Source organism: Protomyces lactucae-debilis (assembly GCF_002105105.1).
Source record: "Protomyces lactucae-debilis strain 12-1054 chromosome Unknown BCR37scaffold_3, whole genome shotgun sequence".
Taxonomy (NCBI): Eukaryota; Fungi; Ascomycota; class Taphrinomycetes; order Taphrinales; family Protomycetaceae; genus Protomyces; species Protomyces lactucae-debilis.
Genome location: NW_024467995.1, coordinates 114,332 through 137,084, shown reverse-complemented (window position 1 = coordinate 137,084; position 22,753 = coordinate 114,332). Strand labels below are relative to the sequence as shown.

The following is a 22,753-nucleotide window of genomic DNA, read 5'->3' as shown; positions in this document are numbered from 1 at the left end:
CGCCAGGGGAAACCTTTGCATGGGTACAAGTATCTATCTAAAAGCACGCTTCTATGGCCATGAATGTGCCCGAATGCCATGATTCCTGAGATCCATAAACAGCTTGTATGAGGAAGCCAAGCTACCAGCCTCGAGCGGATCCTCACCGCCTCCAAATCCCCAAATTTTCGCCATGGGCATGAAATTGACCTTGTGCTCAAAGTACAGCTCATCCACAAGTCCTGAAAGCCCACCACGTAATGGATCATCGTCCCATTTGGCGAGTTTTTGGATGAACGCTTTGCTGAAGCCGCGAGCAAAGCCGTGTAAGCGCAGGACTACATTGTCATTCGGCCGTACTGTGCGTCGCAACAGGTCAACCACATTGGTGCGATCATTTTCGAGGGTAACAGGGACGCCAATGACATTGTAAATGCCAATAAGCTCTTCAGGAATGCCATCGTAGGCAGCTCGCAGATCTGGATACTTGGTTGGTTCATCCGACGTTGCTACTAGGATCGACTCGAATGGTTGGCCTCGATCGTGATAGTGCTTGTTGAACCAGATGCCTGCATTGAGACTCTTCTTGAACGCATCTGCACCCAGATCAATGAGCATGTTCCGAGGCGGACTGTAGCTATACCGAGCGTTCGGAATCTCGACCGGATGATGATTGGAATGCCATGGCGGACGACCATGTGGCCTCCAGCTCAATGCAGAGTCACCGTCTTCGAGTGAAAAGGCATAAGGTGCATATCCTTGTGGTAAAAGATGTTGTGTGCTTTCAAAAGTCATCTCATTCTCGTAGTTGTCCGGCACTGTTGGCAATTCAAGCTCGCCGCCGCACCAAGCATCGTATGGATCCCGAAGCATGCCAAAGAGTGGCTCAATGAGCTGTACGCCCCTACCCGGTGCTTTGTACCAGGCACCATCGTTCTCGTTGAAGCAGACACGCCGGTAGTGGAAGCGAGAAAAGAGCCCATCGCTTGCATGTTCAGTGGTCGTCTTGGCTGTATCTTGTTCAAACCATCGGATACTGGAGTCGAGATTGCCAACGAGGTCAGACAAACGCGTTATGATATCTGCAACCATACTCGCATGACGAGGCTCGCGGATGACTGAGCATACATTGTCATTCACGCCACCGTTTGACACGAGATTGAACCACTCCGTCTCGTAGAATGACGATTCGTAACGATCAAATATCCACTTGCAGTAGCGCCCGTCGTTTGAATTGGCCAAGGATGCTTGTGAGACACCGCCTGTACGGCCGCCGAGAACGACGAGGCAGACGACAGCGGCGACAGTGCCAAACAGGTATGTCTTCTTGTGTTCGCCGACGTGAGACGTAGCAGACATGGCCTAGATGCGCATGGATTATGAGGAGATCGCTACAGTGCTGTTTGTGTGACTTGTCATCTCGGTCGCGTCTCGAAAGATTTTGGATCGCGACTGACACCAAATCAATAGCCACGGACAGATAAGAAGACAAGGCGGGCTAGTGGCGAATAGAAGTATCAGGTCGGCTCGGGGAGAGGTGTCATGAAGCGATATCTCTTTGTTGGCATTGTCGCGTCGGTCGTGTGCTTCCTCATCTTCAATCGTACCTCAGAGAACGCTGAGTATGATTACACAGATCCATTCAATACAGCACAACCTGGCCGCAGAGATCAACCAGAGAAGTACTGCAAATGGATCTTTGACCGCTACGAGTCATCTGCTTTTGAGCAGGAATGGTTGTCGCTCGTTACAACAGGTGGTGTGAATGACAATGTCTGTGCCAAGGTTGCTGAACCGCATCATGCAGGACACATCACAGAGATTATGGGCCGGCTTGCTCATCTGGTACGGATATTGGATGGTGCCATCAAATGGGAAAATCAAGATACGGGCAAACCACAGCCGCCACCTGCTGCAGATAACCTATTTTCTCGCTTTCACTACAAACGGATTTGCTTTGTAGAGAAGGACCACGTTTGGCGACATGCACCGGGTCATGGTGTTCAATTGATTGAGCCGTTGTTTGGCATGCTCAGGGATCCCTATGACATTTGGTGTGCAAAGAAGAAGCTCAAGTCGCCTCCTGGAGGCTACTACAATGATGTCCATGCAGAGTCCACACAGCATATCCTGCCCATGGGCTTCGCTCCATATGCGTACACAACCACAGCACATGGAAAGTTAGAGGAGTGGAGAATGTACGGTATACCACCTTGGCATTCAAGCTACCGGCCTGAACCACTTGATGGCGTTAAATGGACCTATAGCCCGCCACGCAATATGCACATTGATGTGGGTGCATCCAACTTTGCTTCGACGCCAAATGCGCCAAAATGGGTTTACGATCGCTACCAGGCGCGTGGTCAGCCATTCGACAAGTTCATTGCTATTCATGGGGACATGGCAGATGCGAAAGCATCACACTCCGATGTGCCAGCAGATCTGATCGGCCCTTACCAAGTGCTCGGTATGTCACTCTTTCCAAACGGCTTCGAATACCAAGGAGTGCAGAATGTGATTCGGCGGACTGTGAAGGAAGAAGACTTCTTCGTCCTGAAGGTTCACGACAATTCACGCGAGTTTTCTGAACGATTCGTCAAGGATCTCGTGTCGGACGAGAATGGGCTCGCCAAGCTCATTGATGAATTCTACTTTGAGCACAAGGTCAAGTTCAACCCTATGGCGGCTCCGTGGAGCTTAGAGGACAAACATAAGTCACAGGTGGGCGATTTGTCGACATCGTACAAACTCTTCAAGGATTTGCGCGACAGGGGCATTCGAGCACATTCTTGGCCGTGATACGGGAGACTTTCCCGAAAGCGTGTCATCCTGAGTATAATGTATAGACCTGCTCGTATGCATGTGCGCTCTTCTTGCAACCTATCTTGATTATGTGACGGTACGCCTCGAGACATCGCCTGTTGTAGACCATTTTATACTGGTGTAGCCCTGGTCACTCTCATCTCGAGTGAGCCGCAAGCTACGGCCTGCCTCCCCGATCCGAGCGTTATCCACACTGCTCGTAGCTGGAGAACTCGCTCGCGTCTGCCCACTCAGTCAGTCTGTTCAACGCAACCATACCTAATGGCGTCATTGGATCCTTGACGACATCATTATCGATGCGAGAGATTTTGGTGAACATCAAGTCAAATGGATGCGCATCCATGCCTGCATACCCAGCAGGGACTTGTATATCTGCATGCAAGCAATTGCTCCAAAACTCTGCATTTGTCTGCTTGACTTGCCTGTATTGCGAGTAGAGTGGATGCGCTTCATAGCCAGCATCCAGTATGGCGTTTGTCAGGGCCAATTCACCTTTATAGATGGCATCATGGCGGTTGCTGAAGCATTGCAGAGCAGGGAGGATGAGGTTCATTCCAATTTGGTCCGTGGCCAGAGCGAACGACTGCAAATGCTTCGCGGGCACGGCAGCATCGCAATTCACCGTCAAGCCGACAAGCTTGACCCGATCACTCAAAACATTGAAGAACTTGTTGCTCCAGCAGGCTTCTTTATTTGCGTACGCCCAATTTGGGAAGAAGGGCCCACGCACTGATGAATTGGTCAGTAGAAATCGCTTGTACTTCTTGAGCACGAGTCCGTCATCAGCTTGCAAGACGACACCAAAAGCTCCGAGATCATAGCAGCTGTTTTCACGCTTGATCACAAAGATATTGTCCGCCTCGGGAATCTCGATAGTAACGTTGTATCCCTGAATGATGAAGTAGAAGTCCGCTTTGCTGTGCAACGCATGATCCACAAAGAATTGTATGTTGCGTCGGCCAATAGGGTCACCATCGTAGTGGACATACAGGATGGCATCTGTATTGCCATGAGTCGGCACCACATCTTGCAAATTGAGCTCGGGCAACGTCGGCTTCTGGGGCGAATCTCCAGAAGACACCTGCTCGCGTTGCCAATCGCCCTTGATTGACTCTAGCGATTTTGGCTGTGAGGGTTTCAACGTAGTATGATCATAGCCAGAGATGACGCCGTTACTGCGCGCACCGAGATGGAACACGCTAACGAGCACAAATAAGGCTATCAATAAGCCAATGAAACGATTTGAGAGGATGCCCAGCATTGCGACCCTCGCACGGGTTTGTGCCAGAGGCGAAGTCTATCGTAGGTTACACAAGGCGCTATCAATTTTCGCGCCGTGATTTTTATTTCCGCAATCGGCGAGTTCGCGACAAACAAGACTCAACAGATACACGACTTCACTGGCCGGCGATTGGAACAGCTGTGAGTGCCAGCCATGGCAGAACCTTACAATGCGTCAAATCATTCGCGATCACGGATACGACGCCGTCTCTGTCTACTCCTCGCTGTACTCGCGCTCCTGCTACTATTCGCAGTGAGCCAAGTTTGGTTCAGCGAGTCTGTCTCGAGCCTTGTTCAATATCAATCTCGCGATGCGCTAGCTCTCTTTGGTAGTCAACAAGCTCAAACGTGTCCGGAGAAGCTGGTGGCCAAGTATGGTAAAAATCGATTCAATACGCCCTTTCAAAAGGACATGAAGAACATCAAGTTTGCTCGTGGGCGGCCTGTTGATGATGCACACTTTTGCAATCCAACTCTGAGCAAGGAAAAAGTTGCTGTGCTGGTTGAATCTCGCTCAGATCCATACATGATTCCGAGTTTATTGCACTTCATCAAGCAGCTGGGTGATGATTGGCCGTTTGTCATCTATCACTCCAAGCATAACGAGGATATGCTACGCAGTTCGCGTGTATTGAAGCGGCATATCGATTCTGGCAAGATTCAGCTTCATCGTCTCAACCTCGTCTTCAACGACCATGACTCTGTCTCTGTCTTTCTGACACACCGCGCCTTTTACGATAATCTGGCACCCGCAAAGCACTTGTTTCTCTTTCAACTCGATTCGACGATTTGCTCCAATTCGCAATCAAAGCTCGAGGACTTTTTCCACTTTGCATTCATCGGCGCGCCCATATCGACGTTACTATCAAGTGGCGACATTACACGTTACAATGGCGGCTTCAGTCTTCGTGATCGGGATGCCTTCTTGGAAATCATCGAGACGGTTCCTGAATTCCAGTCAAAGTACAGTGGCAATCCCTTCATCTTTGAAGATCAATGGTTCTCTCAAGAATTCCACAAGGCCAACAAGTACATATTGCCAACAGAAGACGAAGCTGCGCAATTTGCGGTGGAGAGCGTGTATCATCCAACACCTTTCGGTGTGCATCGACCACAAATCATGGTTTCTGCAACTGCCAATGATGAGCAGAAGAGGCATTTGATTGATGTTTGGTGTCCCGATATGTACGCCATGACACCCCTGACGGGCCCTGAAACGTTCAAATGTCGCAACAACAGGCAACTGCCTGAATGCAACGGAGAATAGAATATAACAGGATGGGCTTGCAGCATTTAGATTAGCTTGTGTATACTTGTCGTCAGCATTGTGCTAATCTGTCTATTGTGGCGTGGTCATGGCCATGAATGTGCTCGAATGCCCTTCCTTCGCAAATCACCAAATAATTTGTAGGAGGAGCCGAGATCACCTACTTCCTTCCGACTTCTTCCTCGAAGCTCCCACGGTCCTGCAAGGGGTTCATAATTGCAGTGATGTTCAAACATCAGTTCATCAATGAGACCCGACACGCCGCCTTTGTCCGGGTTGTCCTTGAGAAGGGCATTGATGATGGGCATCTCGATCGGTGCCGAGTCGATATCCAACTTGAACACGAAGAAATCTTGCTTCCTGACTGTTCTGCGAATCAAGTCAAGCGTGTTGTACTTGTCCTTATCCATACTCAAGCCAATATTGATGAGATTGTACTTGCCAACCAAATCTTCAGGGCACTGCTCATAGGCATCTTGTGGTGAGAGTGGTTCCAATTCAACGGCAATGAAGCGATCAAATGGCAAGCCACGCTTATGATAGTGATCATAAAACCACTGGCCAGATGCAGCAGAGTTCTGAACCTTCTTCGCAGGCTCCTCTTTCCCTGGTGGTGGCTTGGCACCAATGCGCATTCGAGCCTCTTCAGCTTCAGTGGCTTTGGTCCAGCCGGCAAAGTAACTGGACCCGAGATCAAGATGGATTTGCTGTGGTGGGCGGTACGTGATACCGAAACCTGGCGCCACGATTGGTTCGAGTGAGGAGTGCCAAGGTGGCATACCATACAGGCGCCATGAGTCTGGCAATTTACCATCGGCTGCGAGGGTATAACGGTACGGTGCGAATCCTTGTGGTAGGATATGCGCTTTGGACTGTCCTTCTGTTGATTTTTGATAGCCTGGGGGTTTCGGTCTCAGTGCATAACCAAGGTAATCGCACCAATGATCGAATGGGTCTCGTAGCATACCCCAAAGAGGTTCAATCAGCTGGTCGCCAGTGCCAGTGCCTGGTGCCCATACCTGAGTCTCTTCGTTGAAGCACACGCGCTTATATCGCATTCGAGAGAAGTACTCGTCCACCAGCTTTGCATCTTCAAGCGGTGCCGTGTCTGGTTCTGACCAATTGATGGAGGTATCGAGACCACTGACGAGCTGCATGACGCGGGTGACGATATCCAACGATGCTGCACGATGTTTTTGTTGGGCAACAACGCGACAGACCTCATCATTGACAACAGTTGTCAAATTGGTCCATTCGACTTCATAAGAGGAAGGGATATATTCGTCAAAGACCCATTTACAATAGTGTCCATGTTCGTTTGCGAAAGCAGTTCCCCTGACGGGCGGCTTCTGACCAGCTTGAAGAGGCCGCAAAGTATCTTCTGCCAGCCCGGAATCGAAGCCTTTTGCATTGATGGGCCATGCATCACTTCCCTTAGCGGCTTTCACCACTGAACTCGCCGCTTGACCCACGGAGCTGCCATAGCTAGACCAAGAAGATGCCGATGCCGATGCCGAGTGGGAACGCGTTATCAGGGTAAGCAGAATGAGCGCTGCAAATACCAGAAGCGCGAAAGCAACGTTGTGCTTCTGTACCCGAATCATGCTCTATCTGCCGTCTCTCCACTGTACGGCGAGAGCGTAACGAGTGTGTAGAAGCTGTCTGGACTTTGGCAACGTGGTCGGTTTTACAGCTGGCTTTTGCAGTCGCGCTTGTGCAGTCGAGTCGCCAAATTATTCACGCAGCGTGGGAGGGCCGGCAGGCAATACACTTCACCTGCTTGGATGAGGGTATGTTCATGCAGACATGAGGCCTGGACTAACCTCAAGGCTTGTCTATCAAGGCATTAGTTTGTGCAAGTAGAAGGGACGATCAATGGCACAGGGAAGAGAAGGTTTCCTGACACGCAAAGGGGACGCACATGCGACTGGAGGACCAACAAGCAAATCACTTGAGAATGAATCTGTCAGAGGATGTGAGAATGTACTCAGAATGTGTTTGCGATACGCTAGCGTAAGTGCACGACGGATGTCAGTGCGATGAGGTCGAGGACAGATAACTGAAATCATTTGATAACAAGCGTCGTCAAGTCCCTTGTATGAGTGTGTCCCATAGAGACAAATGCGAGAGAGTAAGAAGATCAATTTGAGTAGACCACATTTACTCCTGCGAGCGGACCTTGGCCTTGTCATTGGTGACCTAATTGAAGTTAGTTTTCTGCGCATCAGACGATCATGGGCAGGCATACCTTGACGTTAAGCTGCTTGGCCTTGGCGACAATCTCAATACGCTTGCGAGAAGACACGTTGTGCGCAATCTCAGCGGCGTACGAACGAGCGTGCATCAACAAAAGCTCGACATCTGCCACGTTACGAACAAGGAATGTCTTGTGGCCGGATGCTGACATGTGCTTTGTCTTCTTGTTGCTGCCGTAACCGATAGAAGGCATAGGGGCAGAGCCCTTGAATCGACGTCGCTGCCTGTTGTCGATACCCTTGGGTTTCCTCCATGACTCGGCAACGCGCAAGAAACGGTCGGACTGGAAACGCTTGAAGCGTTGAAGCCGCTTCTTGACAATCGGGACATGGGGCTTTGAGGCTGCCATGGTTGTGTGTGTATGTAGCTTGGTGGTCTCTCTCTTTTCGCTGTAGCTCGACTGCGCTGCTGCTTCCTCCCGAGAGAGAGAAACTGCGGGCGAAATAATTCACGGGGTTAGGGCTGGGACTGCTATAGCTGGGACACCCGGGTGTCTTATTATATCCATCTGAAGACAGCAGGATCAGACAGACTGGCAGGATGAGTATAGTACAAGCTTAAGTACATACAGCTACTACAGCTGAGACACACCAAGCACAAGCTCCGGCACTGCACCTTCCACACGCTCGTCCTTGAGCCACCGCAGAAAAGCCTGCTCCCAAAATGGCTTGTTGCGCTCTCTGAATGCATCGTTATGTCCCAGTTTCAAATTCATAGCAGCTGCATCAAACATGTACAACGTGCTCGGTGCTCTTGACAGCGCTTTACACCAATTGATGACCGTCTGGGGCGACATACGCACCTGCACATCGTCACTGAATCCAAAACTGGTGAAGGGTGTAGTGAAACGTCGGAACTGCGCTGCAAATTCAGGATCACCCGCAGCGTAGTGACGAAAGCCAGTCCATCGAGACCACATCTGGAGTGCCGCCGCAGGAAGAAGTCCACCCATGCCAAAGGCTCGACCGTCGAAATACCCATTGGATGCGACAAACTCATTCATTGCCTTCCATCCAGCTCTCGACATCTCTGGGTCTGTGTAATCTCCCGTGTAAGGATTTGTTGCACTCACAAAAAGGACTTTGTGCAAGGTTGCCAGCGTAGGTTGGTCCACAAGTGGCAAAACATGGCAGCCGAGGGAATGACCAATATAGTACAACTTGCTGCCCTGAAATCGCTGATGTGCGTACTGAATCACACCGGCGATATCGCGTCTTCCCCAAGTCTCGAGGGAAACGTCTGGGTGTTGCTTAAGGATCTTGACCTTGTCGGCTTGATTGAGGGGTTCCATCCGAATTCCTCCATCGCTGCCGGAAAAGAAGGAAAGGCCCGTGTAGCGATAATCAAATGTGATGGTCAGAAAGCCCTGATCAGCTAGGTAGCGGGCGAATTGTGCATAGAAGGCTTGTGAGATGCCTGTCGCATTGGCAATGATGCATACTTTGGCCGGGCTCGCACGCCCGCTTTTTCCAGGGCAGTCAAAGAGTGTCCCTACGAGAGGGAACTTGTCTACAGCAGCTGGAATATCAATGAAGCTCATAGGCTTGCTAGGTCTGTGCAGATGAGAAGAAGCACCTGGGTAGATGTCGATATTTTGCGGGGTACCAAATCCCACGCTGTCGGCTTTCCAAAAAAAGTTGAACGGCAGCTCAGGCATGTGCAGAGCTCCTTCTCTGGTTGCAGCAACGACATGGCCGAGGGCAAAGCACAGGCAGCAAAGCGAAGTCCCTCGACTGATTCTGTGAGCAGCGAGGGGAGCGATCATGAAGGCGTGCAGAAGGGTACAGGAAATTTGACGAAGAGGCGCAAGACAACATCTGCATTTGTGCCAACCTTTAAGCAAGACTTGAGTGAAGACGACGAAGATGACGAAGAGGAGAGTGGAGAGAGCGATGAAGAGGAGACAGAGCTGCGTCATGGTTCTGCCACAAGTTTAGAGAAAAAGTTGCCTGGTGCGAATACCGAAGACCAATCAAATGGTCTTCATCCCTCAAGACAACGGCGCAATGGCAAGCTCGATCTCAAACCCTTGACGCCTGAAGAGCTCAAGGCTCTTAACGAAGCAAAAGCACGCACTGGTGTCGTTTACCTGTCAAAAGTACCACCATTCATGAAACCACACAAGGTGAAGCACTTGCTTTCAAAGTACGGTGAGGTTGGCCGAATCTTCCTTGCCCCAGAAGACCCCAAGTCTTATGCCAAACGTGTTCGTTTTGGTGGAAACAAACGACGCATGTTTGCAGAAGGATGGATTGAATTCATGGATAAGCGGAAAGCCAAGCTCGTTGCATCAACGCTGAATGCAGAACCCATCGGTGGCAAGAAGAATGGCTTCTACCATGACGATCTTTGGAATCTCAAGTATTTGCCTAAATTCAAATGGGAAGACTTGACGGCTCAAATTGCAGCTGAGAACGCAAGTCGCCAAGCCAGACTGCAGGTTGAGCTACAGCAAGCGAAGCGAGAAGACCGTCACTACCTGCAGAATGCCGAACGTGCCAAGATGATTGAAGGTATGCAAAAGACACGAGAAGCAAAGAGACCGCAGGGACAGGTAGCTGCGCCAGAACCTGAGCAGCGTGTGCGACGACTCTTCAACCAACGCGACCCGGCCGACAAGACCAAGAAACAGGCCATTGTTCAGGGTCAAGAGGCGAATAGTGAAAAGCTGAACAAAGTGCTTGGAAGCTTGTTCTAATGCTACGCTGCGCTATGCTATATGTCAATAAGGTTTTGAGAGGAAGTGCTATTTCATATCAGGCAACCACATGGTGAGTTCCGTATCTGCCGTAGCAAGCATCGCGCTCTTGGGACTGAATGCCAGTACGCGTGCTGATTCTACACCACCAGAGGAAATGACCTTGGCCGGTGGAAGCGACTTATCTCTCGTCACTGCTTGGGTGTTGCCTAGATCCCACATGATGAGCGTCTTGTTCCCACTTGCAGCCAAGACATGTCGGCCATCGGGTGTGAAGCAAATTTCACCACTAGAAGGGGCTGTAGCATTGGTTGGCTGGTGGCCTGTTAGCCTGAAGCGCATCTCGCCTGTAAACGCATCGAGGATGTAGTGTCCTTCGCCTCTTGTTCCGACGAGCAGCCATTTGCCATCATTGGAGAAGTCAACTTTTGTCCACTCTGGCATTCTTGGAGGGAATGAAAACTTGTTGAGGAAGAGGTCATCTGTCAGTGTGAATGTGCTGAAGGGTTCCTTGTCGAAATTGCGCAAGTCATAGAGCAAAATGGAACCCAGTCGATGACTCGCCACGGCAAAGAGTTGACCTGTTGGATCAAATACAGCAAGTGAGGGTGAGGGTATATGAAGCAGGCCGTGGCACGTCGGTGAATTGAGGTCCCATAGCCTGACTGTGCCGTCTTGTGCCGCACTGATCACAGTGTCATCGCATGGAGACACTTCCAACGAAGTAACAGTGCCTGTGTGACCTTTGAGATATCGAACATAGCTGTTGTCATGCAGCGACAGATATCTGAGACCGTCGTCGCCTTTGGTTGATGCATAGATGCAATTGGACGATTTGTGCGTGAATCGCGCCAGATGGACGCCGTATTTCTTGCTAAAGAGCGTTTTAAGATGCTTCCCTTGCTTGATATCATACAACTGTATCGTTTCGTCTTGACTGGCCGTGATCAGGTGTTCTCCCGCATCATCAAAATCGATGGATGTAATGGGACTTGTAGTCTTATTGAAGGCCTTGGACGGCTTGAAGCTGCCGAGGACGCTACTATCGAGCCTGACTGTGCCATTTGCAACAGCCCGCTCCGCCATCATGCGCTGGCCCTGCTACAAGTCGCGGTCGTCTCGAGGATGGTTGTTTGTGGTCTGGTCTTGAGCATTGATCCCCCGCTGTCCAATCTACGACCACACACGATTGCATCACAAGCTCATCTATCGGCACCTGCTGGAGGTCTAGGAAGAAGCAGGACGGCGCGGACAGGGCCAGGAGAGACGCTTCGCTCAATCGGCAGCCCTCCCTTGTCCTAATGACGACCAAATTCCAGGAACAGCCGCAGACCAAGTCAATCTCGACACTCGGCGGCTTCATCAGCGGTGGCCTGGCAGCATGTATCGGTGTCACTGTCACAAACCCACTCGAAGTCGTCAAGACGCGGCTACAGCTACAAGGTGAGCTCGTCAAGACACCAAAGAACCGTGTCTACACGGGTGTCTTCCAAGCGTTAGGTGTCATCTACAAGATGGAAGGCGTTCGTGGGCTACAACGTGGTCTACTGACGGCGTACAGCTATCAGATTGCCCTCAATGGCTGCCGCTTAGGCTTTTATGAGCCTCTACGGAAGAACATCACCGAGACCTTCTATGGCGATCCAACAATCAATGTAACAGGCATCAACGTGGCGTGTGGTGCGCTTTCAGGGATCATGGGAGGTGTCATTGGCAGTCCTTTCTTCCTCGTAAAGACGAGAATGCAATCGTACAGTCCAGTCTTTGCCGTGGGCACACAACATCACTACAAGGGCAATATCGATGCCTTTCGCAAGATTATTGCCGAGAGTGGTGCGCGTGGTCTGATGAAGGGTGCTGATGCGGCTGTCCTGAGAACAGGTGCTGGATCGAGTGTCCAGCTCCCTATCTATAATGCCTCGAAACGGTTCATCCAAAAGCATGATTTGATCAGCGAGGGCCCTCGCATGCATCTGGCTGCCTCGGCTGTCTCTGGCTTTGGCGTATGCTGCGTAATGGTATGTTCCTGTCCTCTGTGAACTTCATCTGACTATACAGCATGTCTTCGACACAGTCTTGACCCGGTCATACAACCAACAAGGGCAGCAACTGTACAAGGGTCCATTCGACGCTTTGCAAAAGATCATTCGCACAGAAGGTTTCTTTGCACTCTACAAGGTTTGTCGCTGCTTGAATGTTCGAAGTTGACAATCAGGGATTCTTTGCGCACAGTCTGCGTATTGTACCGCATACCGTGCTTGTTCTCACGGCGCTCGAGCAGACCAACAAGCTGATTATGGGCGTCGAGACTCGGATACGTGCGGATTGAGGGCAGGTACAACTACTAGAGCAGCTGTATACAAGACGTAGCCTCCAATTCAGGACACAAGATGTACATCATACAGTACATATAGTCTGTGATGCATCTGTAAACAAAATTTCGAGCAGACGCGACTTGGACGCGCAGAGACCACATCTGCAGACATACGCTAGGTATCGCTACTCTGGCTCTGGGCCATCATGAACAATGAGAGACCCTTCAAGAAACGCCGCTTTATGGCTGCCAACGATGAAAACCTCAACCCTGCACCCGTCATGACTACTATCAAGCCCGAGTCGCCTATCAAGGGCGCTCCCGTAGCGTCCTTGGTGCTCGACGACTTTTGCAGCCAGGTGGCGGCAGTGACGGGTATGGATCCGGCGTGCTCAGGCATCAAGCGCTTGTTCGAAGCCTCAGACGGGCATACGGAGCGTGCTATCAATATGTTCTTTGATGGTTCATGGCAGCAGCAGCAACCTCCGACAGAACCGCACAATGCTGTGCTCAGTACTCCAACTATCCCCACTCATGCATCCAGTACGGCATCTATTGCTCAATCTACCAGAAAGTCATCTCCAGACACGCCTCTGTCTTGCATTCCTTCTTCAAGCGCACCGACCAATCCTGTTGTAAGTTCGCCACATACAGAAGCAAGCGGCGCTACAGCTCAACCTGCGATTTGGAAGAAGAAAGCACTCGGCGCATTCGGTACTCAAGGCTACATGACCTGTTCTACGCGTGTTGCAGCCGGCCAAAAGCTACTCATCACGCGACAGTCATCCCTAAACAAAGTCCTCCATAGCGCGGGTCGTGGCAAACCACCCAAAGCTGGACGCATGCACTATGCAGGCAAGTTGCACGTCAATTCAATCACTCGCTTTTGTTCAGAAGATGGCACGGAGCTTGGACGACTCCCGCAGGATGTGGCTGTTATCGTGTCAACTCTACTCGACCTGGACATGTGCACCTTCGAAGCCACTTGCATCTATGCACCAGACCGAGTGCGCACTGGAACCAATGTTGACCTACAAATCACTTGCTTTATCCGCAAGAGAGCCTTTCAGCAAAAGACAGGCGCCATGGCGAATCACATCAGCGTCGATGATTCTGCGGAGACGGCCGAGGAGAAGATGCTCAAGCTCCGTCGATTTGCGCTCGTCAAACTATTTGGCTTGATTGGCGTCGAACCTTTGGGGAAGGGCGAGGATAATCAGATGCGTCAGGTGATGGAGATGACGGAAGCAACAATGGAACCGCCAAAGAAACCACCATCTCTGACGCAGAGCAAAAGCACAGACAGCCAAGAGGAAGCTGAAGATGGCACAGAATTGCAAGCGGATCAACTAGACTCGCTCTACCGCAAGGCTCAAACATTCGATCAGAGTATGCCTGGTATGGATCCTGCAGATACTTTTGCATTCACGCTCAAGCCGTATCAGCGACAGGCTCTCCATTGGATGTATCACAAGGAGTTGCATGATGCTGGACAAGCACGCAAGTCTGACTCTTTGCATCCTCTGTGGTCGGAATACCTGTTTCAAGCAGACGACACGGCGTCTGAATCATTCTACATGAATCCATACTCAGGCGAACTGTCGCTTGAATTTCCAAAAGCCATGGATGAATGTCGTGGCGGCATTCTGGCTGATGAGATGGGTCTGGGCAAGACAATTGAGATTCTCAGTCTGGTGCATACAGCCAAGATGGAACGTGCTGAAGCTGATCCCTCCATGCCATTGACCAAAGCGCCTGGTCAGCGTTGTCATACAACATTGGTCGTCGCTCCGCTGACCCTTATCTCACAGTGGCAATCAGAGGCCGAAAATGCTTCCAAAGAAGGTACGCTCAAAGTGCTTCTCTACTATGGCACAGACAAGAGTATTGATCTGAATGCATTGTGTAACGGCCCGGGAGCACGTCATGCGCCTGATATGATCATCACAAGCTATGGTGTTGTCCTGTCAGAGTGGCTGCAGCGCGAGGATGGCAAGCCCAACAATGGCTTATTCGCGGTTGACTTTCATCGAGTCGTGCTGGATGAGGCGCACACGATAAAGAACCGACAAGCCAAGACGTCCAAGGCCTGTTACTCACTCAAAGCAACACGACGTTGGGCACTGACCGGTACACCCATTGTCAATAAGCTAGAAGATTTATTCTCCCTTGTTCATTTCCTCACAGTCGAACCATGGGGTCACTTCAGCTTCTGGCGCACCTTCATCACCATCCCCTTCGAGTCGAAAGATTACATTCGCGCATTAGATGTCGTTCAGACTGTGCTCGAACCGCTTGTACTACGACGAACCAAAGACATGCGCGGCCAAGATGGACGACCGATTGTCGATTTGCCACCGAAGCAAATTGAGAAAGTCTATCTCGAGTTCAGCGAGAAGGAGCGTGCCATCTACAACTTCATCAGCGCTCGAGCACGTCGCACGTATGTGCAAAATGCAGAAGCCGGTACAGTAATGAAGAATTATAGCATGATTCTCGGTCTCATTTTGCGATTGAGACAGGCATGCTGTGACCCGACCCTAGTTCATCAGCGTGTAGATGTGACTGAGCTACCGGCGGACGAGCAAGCCGTCAAGGAGGACGATGCCACTGATCTATTGGCAGATGTCAGCCTCAAAGACATGATTGAGCAGTTTGCCAGTGGCGAAGCACACGGCGAGCAGGAGGCTTCCCATTTCGGCGCGACTGCATTACAGCAAATCATGGATGAAGCTGAGAACGAGTGCCCAATCTGTTCTGCTGAGCCCATGGAACAGCAGACCGTGGCGCGTTGTTTCCACTCGGCATGTAAGTCATGCTTCACTGGGCACATCAAATTTATGAAAGATAGGGGTGAAGAGCCGCTCTGCCATACTTGCCGCAAGCCAGTTTCTGAGCAAGATTTGCAAGAGGTTATTCGATACGCCCAGGAGGGAGATCAGAAGGATCAAGTCTTGTTGCGACCAATTCAGCAAACTGAAGGATCGGCAAAAGTGGATGCTCTGCTCCATCGCCTGCAGGAGACTAAACGGGCAACGCCAAACATCAAGTCGGTCGTATTTTCGCAATTCACCAGTTTCCTGGACCTCATTGGCAAGTCTCTCCGGCGCCATCGCTTGCAATTTGTGAGGCTCGATGGTAGCATGTCGCTCAAGGAGCGAGCTCTTGTTCTGGAAAAGTTTCGCAGTGCCCCTGCCAACATGACGCTCATCATCTCGCTCAAGGCTGGTGGTGTGGGTCTGAATCTGACAAGCGCGAATCACGTCTATATGCTGGATCCGTGGTGGTCCTTTGCTATCGAGGCACAAGCCATTGATCGAATTCATCGCATGGGCCAGACTCGGGACGTGTCTGTGTATCGCTTCATCATAAAGAACAGTGTTGAGGAAAAGATGCTTAAGATTCAAGACAGGAAGAACTTTCTGGCGAGCAGTCTCGGTATGTCCAAGGAGGAAAAGAAGCGGGAGACCATGAGGGATATAGAGTTGTTGTTTGAAGACTAGAAGACTTTAGATAATAGGTTGCTGAAATGTTTTGTGAGGTATTTTGGTAGTCTACATGTGGATGCAATGCAGTGCTACAACTACTTCTTCTCTTCCTCCTCATCCTCTTCATCGTCATCCTCTTCATCATCTTCTTCCTCATCGTCGTCCTCCTCTTCCTCAGCTTTGGGTGCAGGCTTGGAAGGACCCTTCTTTTCTTGGCCGCGAGGCTTTGTGGGGTCGATGGTCTCCTGCGACTTGGCAGACGGGTTCTCGCCATCCTTTGTGACAGTATCTACCTTGTGCTTTGTTTCGGTGTTTGAGATGCCAGACTGCTTGGCCTTGATGTCGCCCGACGACACAGTATTCTCCTTTGCCTGCGACTGCGACTTGCCAGACTCAGTCTTGGCTTGGTCGGATTGGCTCTGGGCCTGCTCATGCTTGGCAGGATCGGAGCGTGACTGGGGGCCATGCACCTCATCGCCGACCTTCTCAATAGCCGCATCCCGCTCCTCATCAGTCTTCAGACCGACTTTGGCCTGTGCAGTGTGTACAGCCTTGTGTGCATCTGCCTTCTTGCCAGGTGGAGCAAGCAGGTAAGCGAGTGCAGGGACCGTGACAGCAACGGCACCCAAAGCCCACTTGGCATCACCGGATTTTCCCGCGGCATGCGATGAATTAAATCGTTTGCTGGACTGACGGGAAGTCTGCTTGGTCGCAGCAGCAAGATGTTGCCTGGTAGCAGAGAGGGACCTTCGAAACATGGCTTCTGCTGGTGTCTTGTCCAAGTGAAGTGACGTCTCGAGTGGAGTTGCGAAGTCTTCCGCGAGAACAGGAACACGTGCTTGGAAGATTCAGATGCAGGGACAACAACTACCCGTAGTACTCTCTCTGCTTGTCTGTGCTTAAGGAATATGATCCTGCTTTGATTGAATACATCTATAGACATGGACAAACCAAGTGCGTCTTGGGATGCTCTGGGCGAGCGCTTCTACTGCCGTCACGATTTGTATACGCTGTCTTGGCCCGAATTTGACTTTGAGGAGGTTTTGTATGCTGCTGCTCCCTACGGAGGCGCTATTGCCTTGACTCGCAATGATGAGCGCGTACAGCGTTACCGCGGGCAGACTTTCGCCAAAGGTGCAGTTCAAATATACAGCTGCACTGGTGAGAAAATACGCGACATCCGCTGGGAGGGTGTGTCCGTCGCTGCACTAGGCTGGACGGATGATGAGCGACTGCTTATAGTAGCACGTGAGGGACAAGTCAGACATTACGATCTGCTTGGTAATTTCAGTCAGTTCAGCTTGCTTGGTTCAGGCACTGGCGTACAAATTCGCGATTGTCAGTTCTGGTCGAAAGGCATGGTTGCGCGTACTACAGAGAATGTTTTCATCAAGGTGGATCACTACAACGATGCTCATCCACAAGCTTTCTCTGGTGTACAACTAGGAATTGAGGTGACTGCACACAGCTGGGCCATCATTGCGCCGTCCTTTTCACTAAGCCGGCAAGTGGAATGCATTGTTGCAGCTGGCAACACTTTGTTCACCCTGGATGGCAGCGAGCAGCAATCCCAGAACATCAGTCATGGCCCTTTTACGCATATCCAGGTTTCTCCAAACGGCCAATTCGTTGCGCTCCGGTCAGAAGATGGCAAGATTTGGGTTACTTCGGCAGATTTTCAACGCACTTTGACTGAGTTTGATGCATCTGGAGATGGCAAACCAGAGACATTGGCATGGTGCGGAAATGATGCGCTCGTCATGCTCGTTGGTACTGTTTTGACGGTCATTGGTCCGGCTGGCGATATTGTCCAGTACGCTTACGACGCAGCAGTAGGCCTTGTCACAGAGGTGGATGGCCTACGTATCTTCAGTCAAACTCTTTGTGAGTTTTTGCAGAAAGTGCCAGAGACGACCGAGCGTATCTTTGCGCCAGGAAGTGACAGCGCCGCGTCCATCTTGCTTGACGCAATTGACCAACTTGACAGCGGCTCCTCCGAAGCAGATGAAAGCATCCGTCTCATTCAGCCATACTTGGCTGATGCGGTAGACGATTGCGTTCGTGCGGCGGGCGAGGCACATGAACCTCGCTGGCAGAAGCACCTATTGCGTGCCGCATCATTCGGCAAAAGCTTCTTGGAACTCTACAATAGCGACGAATTCGTGGATTTATGTGAGATGTTACGAGTCAACAATGCAGTGGCGTATACCGATGTTGGAATCCCTCTCACACTGGAGCAGAGCATTCGCTTGACTCCGGAAGGTCTTCTCGATCGCTTGCTGCAAAGAAAACATCATCATCTTGCTTCGAAAATCTGTGCTCACTTGAAGCTATCCCCAGACGTGGTCTATGTTCATTGGGCATGTCTCAAACTTCAGAGTACGGTAGAAGACGACGCGAGCATTTGCCATTCTATTGTTGACAAGTTGTCGCAACGTAAGCAAATCTCGTACGAACAGATCGCTCGCACAGCCTTCCAAGGCGGCCGACTCAGCTTGGCGACTGAGCTACTCAAGCATGAGCCTCGAGCAGGTGCTCAGGTCCCTCTTTTGCTGGATCTCGAGGAAGATGAAGCTGCTATGCGCATGGCTATTCGCAGCGGTGATCCAGATTTGCTAGAACACGTCGTCTTCCGCATGAAGGCGAAACATCCACTGGCTGTGTTCTTCCGCATGATCAATAACAAACCTGCAGCCGTAGCTGTTTTGATTGAATATGCGAAGAGGCATGACACCCAGCTGCTGAAGGACTTTTACTACCAGGACGATCGCAAGGTCGAAGCGGCGCTCTCGGTGCTAGCAGAATCTGTTGAAGAGACCGAGCGGCAGCAGCAGTACAACAAGGCACGTTTGGCGATGAAGATGCTCGAGAGTGCCAAAGAACATGGCCTAGAGCAGCGATTGTTGGAAGATAATGTCAAGCTCTTTCAAATCCAAGACTCCCTTGCCAAAGATCTTGGTACATCCTTTGAAGGAATGTCACCGATCGATATCATTATGAGGCTGTTGACGACCGGCAGCCTGTCGCGAGCCCAAAAGGTGGCGACCGCCTTCAAGGTCCCCGAAGTGACGTTCGTCTGGCTGCAACTACGCACATTCATAACACAGCGTGAATGGGAGGCACTCGAACGATGGCTGTTCAGACTCAAGAAGTGTCCAATTGGCTATGACAAGATTGCTCGAGAGATACAACAGGCTGGGAACAAGAAGCTAGCAAGCAAAGTGGTTGCCTTGTTGTCCAATGGTCGTGAACGCGTCGAGCTGTGGCTTGAGCTTGAAGATCCGGTTGCAGCAGCGCGTGAAGCCCTTCGACTGAAGCAGACGGAGCTCTTTGAACAAGCAAAGCAGTCTTCTAGTGGGAGAGACTTGGCAGAGATCGAGGAAATGGCCCGTAGAGCTGTAACAAAGTAGCCACATGGCAAAGGCAGCTCTACCATCGCGGCTGCGATTTTTCGATTGCGGGTGTTTTCAAATCCAGATCCTCATTTTGATTGCCAAATGGATTGTTCTCGTCTTCCTCTTCTTCCTCCACCTCTTCTTCCTCCGACTGCTCCGATTCGTATTCGCTATCTGATGCCTGTACAGGCGCTCGAGGCCGCGTAGGCTTTCGAGGCGGCACTTCGTGTGTTTCGTCTACGCCATGTATGCCGTCAACGTAGCGTCGTCGCAGATCCATGTCATGCTCCTCATCCGAGTCAGGGGCTGTTGCCACTTGCTTGTAAGTGTCAAAGAGCTGTAACGCAGCCACCAAGTCATCGTTCGTTTGCAACAAGGTGCCTACCCACTCCTCACTCTCGATGCCAGCGACGTAGTGTAGCACTTTGCGCCGCTGTTCCCTGCAGTCCTTTTCTGATTTGATCACGAGAGGCATTTTCAAGAAACTCGCATCCTCCTTGTTGACGTGCTTCAGTGCATTTCGCAAATTGGTGGAGGCTTGATTCGCAGCAGCAATCGTTTGCAGGATCATCGGCTTTTCCTTTTCCAATGAGACTTTGACTGGCGCCTTGGATTTATTCTTGCTGCTGTTACTGCTGCTCCCACCACTGCCAAAGAAGGAGCTGCTCGACTTTGCCTTGATTGGACCAACAGGCTCCACATAATTGTACTTGGCCGTGGGCGATTCCGTTTGTGGCCTTCTTGCAGGCTGTTTGGGAGTGCTAGGTCCAGATGCCTCCATACTAGGCTGTCGACTGTGACCACGACTCTTGTTAGGGACATAGTCATCCTCAGAATCAGGCGTCGGCGGACGCACAGCAGCTACAGGCTTCTTACGTTTCGGCAAAGCGTCTTTGAGATGAGCCACCGCTCGCATTTGTGGATCTTCCTTGAACTCGTCATTCCAACCAATAAACATGTTGGCTAGTCTGATTTTGACATCCTTGTCCGTCAATGGATCTGTTGCCAGGGTGCGTAAACGCTCGAGCAGCATTTCGTCCCCAAAACGGCGTTGAAAGGACTTGCCGCCATTGGCCACGAGTGCCTCCAGTAGAACCAAAGCACGCACAATTTGATGATGCGATCCGTACTTGAGGCGTTTCCTGATGGCGCGCGACGCTTCAGTGGGTCCTGTCGATTGTATCTTGACCACTTCAATGAGTTCCGGCAGGCCAGACAGGTCATCCTCCTCGTAATCACTGCTCGTGAGTCGAATGATGCGCTCAGTCACGGCCGTGTATGGATGTTCATCACTGAAGAGGCCCATTGCGGACTCTAATTTGGCGCGTTGGATTGAGCAAAGTGACGTGCACGCACGGATCTGACCGAATGTGGAGTTGCACAATGCAGCAATCTGAGATCACAACCTACACACCTTTTATCATTTAGCAGCCTGTCTATTGTATTTGCTAGCATGCAGTCGATCGTTGATAAGCTACAGCAAGTGACTGCTCCATTTACTTTTTTATCCCAGGCTGATGTACCTTACAAACGGCCTGAACCGCTCAGCCTGACGACTGCCGAGAAGTATGATGCTGAACTCGCACGCCTCAAACAGGCTGAATACAGCCAGTCGTTTGATGCTCAGAGTCGACAGGAGGCAGATTCCGTACTACTACAAGCTGCAGAAATTGTAACAGAAATGTCGAAGCATGACGAGGTACAGCTCAAAATGCTCGACAGTGAACATCTGTACCTGTCAGTCAAGGAAAAGATACATGCAAGTCCTGTGCATGCACTCCTGAAAAGAATGCCAAAAGGTGCACTCTTACATGCACACTTTGATGCAAGTGTCGAGTGCAGCGTGTTGCTTGAACAGGCACGACAAAACAAGCATTTGCACGTCAAGTTTGATCGGCCGTTACGAGCCAAGGAAGGCTGCTGGAATGCTCCCATCCCAAGCTTCAGGCCGTTCAAGGAGGTGCAAGGGACAGAGCCAGGTATAGACTGGTGTCCATGGTCGACGGTTCAAAAGACATGGTCAGATATCAGTGGCAGTTCCGGCTATGATACTGCAGACGCCTGGCTTCGAAGTGCAATCGAACTTCAACGGCATCAAGTCGAGCCTGCAGAGCTGAGTATCAATGATGTCTGGGCTAGCTTTCTCAAATCCTTTGGTATCATTGAAGGTCTACTCTTCTACGAAACGGCACTTCGAGCGTATTGTTTGCATCTCTTTGAGCAGCTTTTACAAGATGGACTCTGTTATGTCGAATTGCGTGTGAATTTCGCAGTGGAGGGCGTCTACTCAGATGATGGCAGTGCGTTGCATGGTCATGAGAAAATCATTCGCATCATCGATGCTGCACATACCGAGTTCAGAGCGACTCTTGAAGCTCGCCAAGAGGGACGCCACTGGGTCGGCTACAAGATCATCTACTGTGGTCTCCGTTTCTTTGAACCAAGTCTCGTTGCGCAGCATCTGAAGGCTTGCTTTGGGATGAAGCGCAAGTTTCCAGAGATCATTTGTGGCTTTGATTTGGTTGGACAGGAAGATACAGGACGTCCATTACAGTACTACAAAAAAGAACTGCTTGAGTTTAGGCAGATGTGCGCTGCAGAGGGTGTCGAGTTGCCCCTTATTTTGCATGCCGGTGAGACGCTAGCGAGCGGTCATGGTGCAGACGACAACTTATTTGATGCAATCTTGCTGGGTGCGAAACGTATCGGGCACGGTGTCTCTTTAACACACCACCCGCTTCTCATGCAACTGGCAAAGTCACATGGCATCTGCGTTGAAGTGTGTCCCATCTCCAACGAACTGCTCCATCTCTGCAAGACCATCCAATCGCATCCACTACCGGAATTACTAGCGTATGGCGTTCCTTGTGCCATCAATACAGATGATGCCATGATTCTACAGAATACCATGACGGCGGACATGTCACAGGTCTTGCTCTCCAACACACGCTTGGATCTCGTCTCTTTGCGAGAACTGGGGATGGTGAGTATTCGGCATAGTTGCCTGAGTGAAGCGCAAAGGGTGAAAGCGCTCGAACGTTACAAGGAAGATTTTGCAGCATTTTGCGGCAAGGTCGTTCAGGAACAAAGCACAGGAAAATAGATAAGGAAATAGAAGGACTTGGGTATCGCATGTGTGCAGATTGATCGTGCTAGCCATGCTTATGATCCTGCCAGAAAAAAAAGGAGACGAAAAGGCTTCATCGCTGACGCTTGTAAAAATGAAAGAAAGGTGTGTCGAACAGGGTATGC

At 50.8% G+C, this 22,753-nt stretch overlaps 15 protein-coding genes across 15 annotated transcripts; 7 read left to right on the top strand and 8 right to left on the bottom strand.

The window, feature by feature from the left end:
* Window positions 1-51: 51 nt before the first annotated feature.
* BCR37DRAFT_390941 (uncharacterized protein) lies at window positions 52-1,338 on the bottom strand (the record flags this gene model as incomplete). The annotated part of the gene is made up of 1 exon (XM_040870932.1): window positions 52-1,338. The coding sequence occupies one exon, from the start codon at window positions 1,336-1,338 to the stop codon at window positions 52-54; it is 1,287 nt and encodes a 428-aa protein (XP_040727326.1).
* BCR37DRAFT_376689 (uncharacterized protein) lies at window positions 1,212-3,051 on the top strand. Its single transcript, XM_040868652.1, has one exon. It carries the CDS (start codon window positions 1,522-1,524, stop codon window positions 2,776-2,778), a length of 1,257 nt encoding a protein of 418 aa, XP_040727325.1. The 5' UTR covers window positions 1,212-1,521; the 3' UTR covers window positions 2,779-3,051.
* On the bottom strand, window positions 2,883-4,134 carry BCR37DRAFT_206004 (uncharacterized protein). The gene has a single exon (XM_040866385.1). The coding sequence runs from the start codon at window positions 4,061-4,063 to the stop codon at window positions 2,987-2,989; it is 1,077 nt and encodes a 358-aa protein (XP_040727324.1). The 5' UTR covers window positions 4,064-4,134; the 3' UTR covers window positions 2,883-2,986.
* A 361-nt stretch (window positions 4,135-4,495) lies between these two features.
* Window positions 4,496-5,350, top strand: BCR37DRAFT_385625 (uncharacterized protein; the record flags this gene model as incomplete). Its single annotated transcript, XM_040870368.1, has 1 exon — window positions 4,496-5,350. The coding sequence occupies one exon, from the start codon at window positions 4,496-4,498 to the stop codon at window positions 5,348-5,350; it is 855 nt and encodes a 284-aa protein (XP_040727323.1).
* Window positions 5,351-5,436: 86 nt separating this feature from the next.
* On the bottom strand, window positions 5,437-6,954 carry BCR37DRAFT_385624 (uncharacterized protein; the record flags this gene model as incomplete). Its single annotated transcript, XM_040870367.1, has 1 exon — window positions 5,437-6,954. One exon carries the CDS (start codon window positions 6,952-6,954, stop codon window positions 5,437-5,439), a length of 1,518 nt encoding a protein of 505 aa, XP_040727322.1.
* Window positions 6,955-7,510: 556 nt separating this feature from the next.
* On the bottom strand, window positions 7,511-7,955 carry BCR37DRAFT_401896 (60S ribosomal protein L32; the record flags this gene model as incomplete). Its single annotated transcript, XM_040871865.1, has 2 exons — window positions 7,511-7,549; window positions 7,599-7,955. The coding sequence occupies 2 exons, from the start codon at window positions 7,953-7,955 to the stop codon at window positions 7,511-7,513; spliced, it is 396 nt and encodes a 131-aa protein (XP_040727321.1).
* Window positions 7,956-8,144: 189 nt separating this feature from the next.
* Window positions 8,145-9,182, bottom strand: BCR37DRAFT_376686 (Alpha/Beta hydrolase protein). Its single transcript, XM_040868651.1, has one exon. It carries the CDS (start codon window positions 9,144-9,146, stop codon window positions 8,181-8,183), a length of 966 nt encoding a protein of 321 aa, XP_040727320.1. The 5' UTR covers window positions 9,147-9,182; the 3' UTR covers window positions 8,145-8,180.
* A 444-nt stretch (window positions 9,183-9,626) lies between these two features.
* BCR37DRAFT_339297 (uncharacterized protein) lies at window positions 9,627-10,145 on the top strand (the record flags this gene model as incomplete). The annotated part of the gene is made up of 1 exon (XM_040867328.1): window positions 9,627-10,145. A coding segment is annotated over one exon (519 nt), but the record flags the coding sequence as incomplete, so codon positions are not given.
* Window positions 10,146-10,352: 207 nt separating this feature from the next.
* BCR37DRAFT_344249 (WD40-repeat-containing domain protein) lies at window positions 10,353-11,390 on the bottom strand (the record flags this gene model as incomplete). The annotated part of the gene is made up of 1 exon (XM_040867554.1): window positions 10,353-11,390. One exon carries the CDS (start codon window positions 11,388-11,390, stop codon window positions 10,353-10,355), a length of 1,038 nt encoding a protein of 345 aa, XP_040727318.1.
* On the top strand, window positions 11,328-12,457 carry BCR37DRAFT_376682 (mitochondrial carrier domain-containing protein). Its single transcript, XM_040868650.1, has one exon. It carries the CDS (start codon window positions 11,606-11,608, stop codon window positions 12,341-12,343), a length of 738 nt encoding a protein of 245 aa, XP_040727317.1. The 5' UTR covers window positions 11,328-11,605; the 3' UTR covers window positions 12,344-12,457.
* A 538-nt stretch (window positions 12,458-12,995) lies between these two features.
* BCR37DRAFT_344104 (SNF2 family N-terminal domain-containing protein) lies at window positions 12,996-16,121 on the top strand (the record flags this gene model as incomplete). Its single annotated transcript, XM_040867546.1, has 2 exons — window positions 12,996-13,161; window positions 13,276-16,121. The coding sequence occupies 2 exons, from the start codon at window positions 12,996-12,998 to the stop codon at window positions 16,119-16,121; spliced, it is 3,012 nt and encodes a 1,003-aa protein (XP_040727316.1).
* Window positions 16,122-16,161: 40 nt separating this feature from the next.
* BCR37DRAFT_205090 (uncharacterized protein) lies at window positions 16,162-16,935 on the bottom strand. Its single transcript, XM_040866379.1, has one exon. It carries the CDS (start codon window positions 16,862-16,864, stop codon window positions 16,202-16,204), a length of 663 nt encoding a protein of 220 aa, XP_040727315.1. The 5' UTR covers window positions 16,865-16,935; the 3' UTR covers window positions 16,162-16,201.
* Window positions 16,934-20,004, top strand: BCR37DRAFT_205184 (vacuolar protein sorting-associated protein). The gene has a single exon (XM_040866381.1). The coding sequence runs from the start codon at window positions 17,048-17,050 to the stop codon at window positions 19,514-19,516; it is 2,469 nt and encodes an 822-aa protein (XP_040727314.1). The 5' UTR covers window positions 16,934-17,047; the 3' UTR covers window positions 19,517-20,004.
* Window positions 19,536-20,819, bottom strand: BCR37DRAFT_344140 (VHS domain protein; the record flags this gene model as incomplete). The annotated part of the gene is made up of 2 exons (XM_040867549.1): window positions 19,536-20,139; window positions 20,212-20,819. Coding segments are annotated over 2 exons (1,212 nt in total), but the record flags the coding sequence as incomplete, so codon positions are not given.
* Window positions 20,820-21,260: 441 nt separating this feature from the next.
* On the top strand, window positions 21,261-22,586 carry BCR37DRAFT_336487 (uncharacterized protein; the record flags this gene model as incomplete). The annotated part of the gene is made up of 1 exon (XM_040867229.1): window positions 21,261-22,586. A coding segment is annotated over one exon (1,326 nt), but the record flags the coding sequence as incomplete, so codon positions are not given.
* Window positions 22,587-22,753: the final 167 nt, after the last annotated feature.

Coding starts and splice junctions, on each gene's coding strand:
- BCR37DRAFT_206004 (XM_040866385.1), bottom strand. CDS start 4,063: ATGCTGGGCATCCTCTCAAATCGTTTCATTGGCTTATTGATAGCCTTA.
- BCR37DRAFT_205184 (XM_040866381.1), top strand. CDS start 17,048: ATGGACAAACCAAGTGCGTCTTGGGATGCTCTGGGCGAGCGCTTCTAC.
- BCR37DRAFT_376682 (XM_040868650.1), top strand. CDS start 11,606: ATGACGACCAAATTCCAGGAACAGCCGCAGACCAAGTCAATCTCGACA.
- BCR37DRAFT_205090 (XM_040866379.1), bottom strand. CDS start 16,864: ATGTTTCGAAGGTCCCTCTCTGCTACCAGGCAACATCTTGCTGCTGCG.
- BCR37DRAFT_376689 (XM_040868652.1), top strand. CDS start 1,522: ATGAAGCGATATCTCTTTGTTGGCATTGTCGCGTCGGTCGTGTGCTTC.
- BCR37DRAFT_376686 (XM_040868651.1), bottom strand. CDS start 9,146: ATGAGCTTCATTGATATTCCAGCTGCTGTAGACAAGTTCCCTCTCGTA.